At 42.9% G+C, this 10,382-nt stretch overlaps 1 protein-coding gene across 1 annotated transcript; it reads right to left on the bottom strand.

Moving 5' to 3' along the window:
* Window positions 1-1,993: 1,993 nt before the first annotated feature.
* LOC116712694 (melanopsin-A-like) lies at window positions 1,994-10,132 on the bottom strand. The gene is made up of 10 exons (XM_032552511.1): window positions 9,978-10,132; window positions 8,301-8,434; window positions 7,680-7,883; window positions 7,181-7,352; window positions 6,930-7,085; window positions 5,628-5,735; window positions 3,786-3,978; window positions 3,551-3,715; window positions 3,209-3,265; window positions 1,994-3,117 (listed from the first exon to the last, which is right to left on the bottom strand). The coding sequence occupies exons 1-10, from the start codon at window positions 10,112-10,114 to the stop codon at window positions 2,953-2,955; spliced, it is 1,491 nt and encodes a 496-aa protein (XP_032408402.1). The 5' UTR covers window positions 10,115-10,132; the 3' UTR covers window positions 1,994-2,952.
* Between the last annotated feature and the right edge of the window lie 250 nt (window positions 10,133-10,382).

Below are 10,382 nucleotides of genomic sequence, written 5' to 3'. Positions count from 1 at the left end.
AGAGTTAATGAGCGAGCCGCCTCTTTTTTAAAACGACGATGACGACGCTGCGCCATGTCTCTATCCAGCACGGCGCATGCGCCTCACGCTCATAAATAACAAACATGGCGCCGTTCGGAAGGGTTGCCAGATCTGAGTTTCCAGTCCAAATGCAACGTGAAACCGGCATAACTAGAAACAACAGTCTGTATCTCTACCTCTACTAAAGCTAATGTTAATAGCACGATGTATATCATCTCTAGTTTATTCTTAATATAGAATAATTTAGAGAAACACAATTTAGATAGATAGATAGATAGATAGATAGATAGATAGATAGATAGATAGATAGATAGATAGATAGATAGATAGATAGATAGATGAAATTATTGAAATGTCATTAATTTATTAAAACTCTTCACTCTCCATTCTGTTTTTTGATTAAGTAATAAGTTTGCCAATAATTGTTCGTTTCAATAAGTACAATAAAGATTTCTGAAATACATTTTCTTTATTTGCTGCTGCTGGCGTTCTGACTAAAACCAGGAAGATAGAGCACATAACACCAGTTTTAAAGTCCCTCCACTGGCTCCCTGTAGCTCAGAGAATAGACTTTAAAATACTGTTGTTAGTTTATAAATCACTGAACGGCTTAGCACCACAATACATTAAAGATCTGCTGTTGTTGTATCAACCTTCCAGACCTCTCAGGTTCTGGTTCTGGTTCTGCTCTGCATCCAGAACCAGAACCAAACGAGGAGAAGCAGCTTTCAGCATCTATGCACCACAAATTTGGAACAAACTTCCAGAAAACTGTAAAACAGCTGAAACACTGACTTCTTTTAAATCTCGACTAAAAACCCACCTGTTTAGGATTGTATTTGAAATGTAATCAATTACAAATTTATTGATGGAATTTGACTTAATGCTGCGTTTTGATTATTGATTCTATATTGCTTTGTGTTTCTGTGTTTGTAATGATGTAAAGCTCTTTGAAATGCCTGCTGCTGAAATGTGTTATGAATAAAATTTGATTGATTGATTGATTTTTGATTTATGCAAAGTCATCAGACCTTAAATATTCAGTTTGGATTTCATTTAAATGAAAATCGTGAGTTTCCTGTTCTGATGTTTGTGAACTAACTGAACTTTATTTCCGGGTCGGGATCCATCGCTGTGCCGATCATCTCCATGGAAACGGAGACGCTCGGCCTTCAGCCAAACGATTCTTCTGCCAGCAGCTCTGCATCGATTACAGCCAGTTTATATCGACACCGAACAGACGAGTTCGGTTCTAAAATATTCTGGAGAACCAGAATATTTTAGAACCGGTGATGGATCTGATCCGAAGGATCCAGGAGAACCAGAACCAGACTGGAGACGTTCCTAGTCCTGATTCTTTTTTCTCAGATTAGAATCTGAGCTGCAGAGCATCACTGATATTTCTAGAACAGAACCAGACGGAGCGGCTGGGCTGGAGAACGGATCTTTATTTAGAAAAATAAACCGGGTCAATACGGGTCAGCATAAATACTCAGAACATTTACAGCTCCAGGATCACAAACATTAATATTTACTCCGCAGGATGGGGGAAATAAAGTGACAGAACCACTCAAAGGTTCTGGACTGAAGGTTCTGTTCTAGCAGCCGGGTTCAGTCGGAGGTTCTGGTCCAGTTTTACTGACCAAACAAAAACTGTCCAGAAAACAAAGAGCAGAACATTCCAGCTCCGCTGGACCGGAACATCCCGACCCAAACGGGGTCACATGGTGACATCATGTCGTCTGGAACCAATCAGCTTCAGGACAGGGTTCTGTTCCGGTTCAGCTGGACCGACTTTGGGTTCCAGAACCAGAGAACATCTAAACATTCAGAACAATAAAAAGTGAAATAGGAGAAACATCCCATAAATACACAACAATAAACATGAACATCTGGTTTCCTCCCCTCAGGGGACAAACCATCAGAACCCGACCATCAGAACCCGACTCTGGACCGGGTCTCTTTGGGGTCAACTAGGAGTGGTTCAGTCGGAACCAACCAATCAGAGCAGAGGACATCTGTACAGGTGTGCAGAAGTTTTCTGATCACATTGGCAGATAAATCTGATCAGAACCGTCCAGCTGGTTCTGCTCTCAGCTGGTTCTGCTCCCTCACCATCTCAGTTAAACCCGATCCGGATTCTGTCCCAACATGTTTCTGTCTGAATCTGGAATCAATTGTTTAAAGCTGAACTTGATTAATTTGGTCTGTTTTCAATGACAGCTCATCAGTGGTGGGCACCGCTAGCTAACAGGTTAGCTGTGCTAATGCTAATGCAGCAACCATTTATATTGTTCCATTAATGCTAAAACGCTAATCATAAACATGAGTTCAGCTAACGCTAATGTGCTAACACCAAAGTTTAGTTTCACTAACCAGAAACATTACTTCCTCTAATGCTAACAATGCTAATGCTAGCTTAGCTTTGCTAATGCTGATGCACTAGTCATGACTGTTAGTTTCATTAATGCTAAAGTTCAATTACAATACAGTATCTAGTGGAAGCTAACATTAAAGCGCTAAACAAAACATTAGCTCAGCTACTGGTAGATTAGCAGATTAGCAGATTAGTTTTATTACTTTCACATCACAAAAACCTTAAAAGCTGGAATCAGATCTTTGGTTAAAACAGATCCAACATGATCTTATTTTATGATTTTTTCCATTTTTACTGGAAACAAAATGACTGCCAGATATTATTTAGTTTAGTTTATTGTTTAGTTTATTGTTTAGTTTAGTGTTTAGTTTAGTTTATTATTTAGTTTAGTTTATTATTTAGTTTAGTTTATTATTTTGTTTAGTTTTTCCCTCAGTCTTCATGAAGGTCGACAGATCTCTGTTGCATTAAAATAACTTTAAACTTGAATAATTTATAAACTCTGGTTTCATCTGCTTGGATCTGAGCCGGTCACATGACCGGTGGGCGGGGCTCTACCCTGGCCCCGCCCCCAGGATGCCGCTGGAGGCTTTGGGCCGGGACGTCCGCGACCCGGCCCGGCCGATGGACAGGAAGGGGCTGGTCTCAGAGGTGACGACGATGCTGGGGATCCGGCCGATCTGTCCCCTCATCAGGTGTCCCTCTGAGGCGTCCCCGCTCTGTCCAGGGAGGCAGGGACATAGAGGTCAGAGGTCAGCAGGAGGACAACATGGAGGAGACCGGAGGTAATGTACGGTCGTCTCCACTCACATTTGGGACGCTGCTGCGTTCACCGACTCCTCCCATGGACATGGTGTCAAACGACGTCTGGAGGACACAAAGAGACCAGATGTCAGCTGGGACAAACCAGAGACAGAGGACAGACGGTCTCTGAAGTCCAGAAGGACAAACTGGAACATGTCCCAGTCAACCAGAGAGCCGGAACCAAGATCTGCAGGAGACGAGCGTCCTGTCAGGTCCAGGTTGGTGTCCTGAAGGACAACGTCCCTCCAGACGTCCCACAGCAGCAGACTGTGGGACGTTACAGAGATCAGACGGCGCAAATCTGAAGTGAAGCCAGATCCAGATCCAGATCCAGATCAGGTGTTTTACCTTTTCAAAGATTCCTGAGTCGTGGTTCCTCAGCTTGGCCTTCAAGCTGGTCGACTGTTTTCTGCCTGGCGGCTCGGCGGTGTCTCTGCTGATGTCACAGGAAACCTGGCGACTCGCCGGCCGCGAGCCCAGACTGGACAGGTCGGCCTCCGTGTCCGTCAGACCCTGCAACGGGAACGCTAATGCTCAATGCTACTTCCTGTCCGCAGAGGAAACGCTGCAGTGTGGGTCTCACCGATTCGCTGTCAGAGACGGAGGAGAGGCGGGCCTTGGCGGCGCCGTGCCGGTATTGGCTGCTGATGTCGGAGCTCTGGCTGGTGACGGTGGAGCGGCGCGTCGACTGGAAGCTGCTGCTGGAGGAGCGAAGGTCGCGCTGACGGACGCACAGCAGCGCGCCCAGACACGGGACGTACTTGGCCAGAGCCAGCCTGGAACCACAGAAGAAGAAACTCTGAGCCACTAACACCAGCAGGTCTGACCAGCGGGGGCGGCGCCAGATCCCCCTGATGGATCCGGGTCGTTAACCTGAGCGCTGTAAAAACTCATCCTGTGGAGTTTAATTCATGCGCTCCAGTTAGCAGCCATTAGGATGATTCAGGTTCATCCAGATTAACGTCCTGATCGATCCGATCAGCCGCCGCTTCACCGCTTTCATCTGGAGCCTCATCTGACCCACTTCCTGTTTATCCCCTCATTCTGAACCGCAGCATCAGACCCGGCGTCTGGAACGGGTCAAAATTCACACAAAATCAACTAAATTATTTAATAATTAAATCAACAAGGAGTGTGTTCTGCTTCACTGGCAGTTTTACAGATTTAACACATTTTTACAATGAAATAAATATAAAATAATTAAGATTCTTGTTTTAAAGAGAAATAAAATAAATAGAGAAAAAATAATTACAAATCAAACCAAGCTGCTGCTCAGGGAGGGGTGTACAAACTTTTTGTCTTTTGGGCCAAAATAGTCTAGTCAAAGTACTGGTGGGCCAAGAAAAAATAATTAAAATAATTTATTGACATTTTATGTATTAAAAATGTTTCAAATTATTTTAGGTTTAGTGAACAAATGTATTTACAGTTATTAAACAAGATTTGGATCATTGGTTATATTTAGACATGATTAATAAGTAAAATAAAAGCTGATCTGAGTTCAGCAAAGTCGTTTTTCTAGTAAAACTTTCTGGATAAACATTTTTCTATGTATTATAAAAACCTGGTTATAATCAGGTTAATAATTTCTGTTGTACTTTATATTTTCCATTGTAGGAAAATTATCTTGGTAATAATTTTACCCTGATTAAAAACAAAAAGTTTAATAAACAAATTTCTTGAACTACTTATGGGGGCCAGAACAAATCACTCAAAGGGCCCCAAACGGCCCCGAGCCACGCTTTGGACACCCCTGTCTTAGGGCCTCCGGGCCAGCAGGGGGCCACCAAGAGCGCTGTAGCTTTAAAAAACAACTTGTGTTTAACACTAGGATGGCTAGGTTTTCGATTTCTCCCCAGAATGGCTGAAACAGGGCCAAAAGACCCTGAGTCCAAACTGACGACTGATGGCTCAAATTAGCCTCCATTCATCCATTCATCCATTTTTCTATTGTACATGTGGTCGTTGACCGTCAGGCCAGAAGGTAGGAGTGTGAATAGTCCATGTTGGGGGTGGGTATCTATGATACCAACAGGAGATCAGATCTCCTGTAGGTAATGCTCTTCAGTCTAGTTTTGAAGCATACATGAAGTGTTTTTGGAGAGATGTGACCTTTTGCAGCTGATGTTGTGCTGCATTATCCAGTCTAAGTCTAAGTCGAAGTCTAAGGAACAATTGTGCAACTGTGAGATGCGTTGAGGCCATTACCAGGGTACTTACAATCCATTCAGGCCATTTGGACAATCTCTAGACTGCATAGGAGTGTTGTCTACGTGGACTACCTTCGGCCGTTCTAAATGTCTAAGAATTTAAAATGGATCAGAGTTTCAAATGTAAATTTATTGGAGTGATAATTATGCTAACCCAGCTAATCGCTAAATGCTAACAGTGTGTGGCGCCGCCCTGCTGGCCCAGCGGGTCTCACCTGTACTTTGGGTGTGTGATGGCGTAGATGATGGGGTTGTGGATGGCGGAGGCCTTGGCGATGACGGCGGGGACGGAGTTCATGTAGGGGGTCAACATGTCCGCGTACCTGAAGTAGAGCCAATCAGAACGCCTTGTTAAGCCCTCAGCTGTGTCTGTCAGGCACCAATCAGAACGCCTCATTAAGCCCTCAGCTGTGTCTGTCAGGCACCAATCAGAACACCTCGTTAAGCCCTCAGCTGTGTCTGTCAGGCACCAATCAGAACGCCTCGTTAAGCCCTCAGCTGTGTCTGTCAGGCACCAACCCGACAAACCCACGGTTTGGTTAATGGTTGGTTTCAATAAAAGAGCGCCCCCAGCTGGTCAAAAGAGGAAGATTTTACTTGATCTAAGTTTTTCTCCCAGTAATAAACTCATTTCTGGTGAAAGTTTGATCTTTTGTAGTAAAAGGTGCATCTGCAGCTAAAATCCTCCTGACATCATGTGAGAAGCTCATGATGGACTGAACAGTGCAGAGCCGATCTGGTGATGAATTATTGATTAATGACTGGATAGAAAATGTGATGAACTGGAGATTCTTCCAGAATGTGAAGCAGCTGAAGCTAAAGCTGAACTGGGAGTTCTGGTGGAATAAATTTAAACACCAAGAAGATTTTTTTTTTTCATCTTAAATGTAAAATGTTTATATTTATTGTTCAGTTTTGGTTTACTTACTGTTCTGTTTCTCTTTTATTAAATTAATCTGATAGTTTCAGTCCTGGTGTCTATAGATGCTTCATGTCCAGATTGGGTCAAATCAAAACCCAAACAAACCTGGTTAACCTTCATCTTCTTCTTCTACTGTGACTCATTTTTCTCAGAGTCTGAGCCAAATGAAGGAGACAGTATTAGACTGTACCTCTGCTGTTAGCGTTAGCTGTTAGCATTAGCTTAATGTTTAATGTCTCCCCGTCACGAAGCCATTATCAGGAGGAAACCTCAGACCGGGTCACAGAGTAACAATACTGATGGCTTTAATTAAATGTAATGTGTCACCAGAGGCTCATGACAGGGTGCCGGTTTGTTAAGTCTCTAATTTGCTATAGAAATCTTTACTTTCTTACCTGAAAACTGACCAGAAGACTTTACTATCACTGCTTTGGCCTTAGATAGAAACTGTATAAACCAACTTCACTTTTCCTTAAGCTTGATTTGTTTCAGATGTTTCTTAAAATGATCATAAATATGATAATTAATTAAAATATACAGCTATTCCTCCACAGAGCTGTGTGTATGTGTGTGTGTGTGTGTGTGTGTGTCCTACCCTGCGAAGGCGGTGAGGGCGACGGCGGAGTACGGCGACCAGGACACAACGTAGAGCAGGATGACGATCAGAGCGATCTTCGCCATCTTCCACTCGTTCTGCAGGCGATGGAAACTCTTCACCGCGTCCCGAGAACTGCTGAGCTTCCCCACCGCCCTGCACACACACACACACACACACACACACACACACACACACGGTGGGTTCCTGGGCCTCCGACCCCACAGCACCTGAACAGAACCGGGACCAACCGGTTGGTGGAGCGGATGGCTCTGAAGATGAAGACGTAGCAGTAGATGATGATGAAGAGCGGCAGGAAGAAGACGAAGATGAAGAGCAGCATGGTGTAGGCCCGCACCGAGGGGGTAAAGGTCATGTAGTCCCAGGTACAGGAAGTGAGGAGACCTTCAGGTACGTAGGCACCTGGTGAGGGAGAGAGAGTCAGGTCTGATTTTCTGCTCAACCAGCATTTTAGGATCATTTTGTTTCCAGAGTTTTCATCATTTTATTTGCCGTTTGTTTTTGTTTTCTTTATTTTAGATATTTAAAATGTCTTCCATTTTATACGAGAGTTAAAAGTTCATTAGAATATAAACTTTATTATTTTGTCATTATTATCATATTGCTGCAAAAAGGTCTAAAAACAATATTAACATTTATCACAAAAACTGTCTAGTGACAGTCATCATGACGATGATGTCATCATGACGATGACATCATCGTCATGATGACATCATCGTGCGTTCTCACTCCAGCCGAAGAACGGCGGCAGGCTCCAGCCCAGCGAATACGTCCACACCGCCAGCAGGATGAGGAGCGCCCGTTTCCGTGACAACACGCCGATGGAGGTCAGAGGGCGCGTGATGACGAAGTAACGGTCGATGGCGATCACCATCAGCGTGATCATGGAGCAGATCCCAAAGAGGGCGCCGCAGAAGGCGTAGAGCTCGCAGCCTGCAGAGGAGAATGACGGATCAGTCGGTTCTGGTTCTGGTTCGAAAACAGAATCACAGCCAGTGACAAACAGAACCAAACACTGGACTCGGTGAGGCTGATGGACAGGAAACAGGAAGAGATGATCTGAACGCAGCAGAAACCAGTCCGGAACCAGTCAGAGGAACGGTTCCAGTTTGCTGCCCCCTGGTGTTCAGCCTCTGTAACTGCTCTCTAACCGACGCCATGTTAAGCTGTCAGCTCTGTAACCATGGCGACCAAATGACAAATATCTGGCAGCAAATTTACTCTGAAAATCCAAAAACTGTTCAAATATTTTTAAATAACTGAAAAATGATCCAGAGTCATTTATGAGACAGAAACTCCTCCGCTCTGTAGCGCCCCCTGCTGCTGGCTCCAGCTGGTTACCATGGTTACCTTTCTCTCCAAAGATCCACCTCTTGTTCATGCTGGTGGTGAAGAAGACGGGCGACTGGGTGAGGCACATCAGCAGGTCGGTGACGGCCAGGTTGATGATGAACATGTTGGCCGGCGTCCGCAGGCTGCGGCTCCTGCAGGAAACGCAGAAACACAATAAATACTAAAAACAACTAAATAAAGCAGCAATAAATAACACATAAAACAGAAATATATTAAAAACCAACACAAAACAAAAATTTACTAAAGTAAATAAAGTTATACAATTAAAACAAATTAAAATACAAATACATACATACATAAAAACTAAAAACAAATACATAAATAAATGAGAAATTAAATAAAAACTTCTCTTGCATCATGTTAATGCACATTTATGCCAGCAGGCGGCGCCTCTGTGCTGTTAGGGAAACCTTTACTGATTTAAAACGTTTTGAAAATATTTCATGTTTCATTTGATTTGAATAATTTGATTTTTAACCGTTTATTTTGAATGAATCGTTCTCAGTCAATCATCTGAAATTCTTCTTCTTTTCAGCAGATTTTAATGTTTTGACCAAATCTGGGCCAGAAATCCTTAAATGTTTATCATTTCAAGAAATAGATGAAAATGTTTAAGTTAAAACCGAATACAGAGGTTTCATGTTAAACTGAGAAAACTACAAAAATGATTGAATAAAATAAATATACATTTTTATTTTTAAGATCAAAAGTTGATATTTTTCTCAAGTTATTTTTTCATCAGATTTTTTCCCAGGTATGCTATAACATTTTTGGTGTTGATTTAACCCCGTAGATCCAGGTTAAATTCAGGATTTCTGCCAAATCAGTTTTAAAAGTTTATCTGCAAAAATAAAATATTTTCTTGAAGAAGAAAAAATGACACAAATCAAACTGAATCTACCTTCAGTGATACCCGATCAATAACAGCAGATCTGATCAATTTTTATATTTACATGAATTTATTTTAACTCTTTTCATAATTTTTTAACTTTAAAAATGTAAATGTAACAGAATTAATGTGAATATTTCAGGTTTTCAGATTGTTTCTGGGTTCCTGTTTTAATTTCAGGATGAACTCGGTTCGTGGTTCTGATGGAAGGATTCTGGGTCAGAACCATCAGAACCATCAGAATTAAATCTGGTGGTTTCCCTCTAAATAAACGTCGGATGGATGAAGCGGACGTCAGAAACCGGGCCAGACTTCCAGGGAGGACGGATGGTAAATTCGTCCTGGAAACGTGCCGATCGAATCGCTCCTTAACAAAAACAAAGATGTTCGCTGAGCAGTGATGGGTGGGCCGGGTCGATAAACAGAACAACACCTGTTCACCAACACATCTCTGATATCTGGGCTTTTCCTTGAGGAAATCAGATCTTTAGGTATTTTCTGTTATAAAACAAAAATTACTCCTTTTAATCCTCACAGTTAAATTCCTTCAGATCTAAGATCTTTTCTTTTTTAGTGAACAGAATCCTCCAAATTTAGTCTAAATTAAACAATAAAATATTTAGCTTACTGTTTTGCTTTGTAATTATCAAACTATTACTTTATTAAACCAAGCAGCCGATCACAAACATTTAAATTAAAATGTAACAACGTTTAGAGGTCCTTTCATTAACCACTGGTCAGAAACCGTTCTGACCATATTTGGTCGCAGGAAGTGTTCTCTCTACCTGCTGAAGGCGTAGATCACCAGGAAGTTCCCGAGCACGCCCGTGACGCCGATGGCCAGGATGACGGAGCCGATGGTGTAGTGGGCGTGGTCAGGGACGTCCACAGTGGGGAACGGCTGGGGCGGCGGGGCCGCCATCGCCACCTGGAGGACAAACAGAGTTACAGCTAGCTGAGGCTACATGGCCACCTGGTGGATAAACAGAGTTGCATCTAGCTTCATCTAGCTGAAACCTTCAGGTAAAAGGCTGTCAGTGGAAGTTTTGGGTTTTTCTGTTGGTAAACTTCCTGCTGAACAGATCTGATCGTTACTCTGAGGAATCTGCTGGGAGATCAATTTTTCCTTCTGATTTGCAGACGGTTCTGTTTCCCTCCGATGTCTGCTGACCTCATCAGGAGCTGATTGA

Source organism: Xiphophorus hellerii, chromosome 22 (assembly GCF_003331165.1).
Source record: "Xiphophorus hellerii strain 12219 chromosome 22, Xiphophorus_hellerii-4.1, whole genome shotgun sequence".
NCBI classification, from domain to species: domain Eukaryota; kingdom Metazoa; phylum Chordata; class Actinopteri; order Cyprinodontiformes; family Poeciliidae; genus Xiphophorus; species Xiphophorus hellerii.
This window is presented reverse-complemented; position numbering and strand designations above follow the sequence as displayed.

Coding starts and splice junctions, on each gene's coding strand:
- LOC116712694 (XM_032552511.1), bottom strand. CDS start 10,114: ATGGCGGCCCCGCCGCCCCAGCCGTTCCCCACTGTGGACGTCCCTGAC. Junction 5,736..6,929: donor GCCCTCACCGCCTTCGCAGG/GTAGGACACACA, acceptor GCTCTACTTCAG/GTACGCGGACATGTTGACCC. Junction 3,266..3,550: donor ACTCAGGAATCTTTGAAAAG/GTAAAACACCTG, acceptor TGTGTCCTCCAG/ACGTCGTTTGACACCATGTC.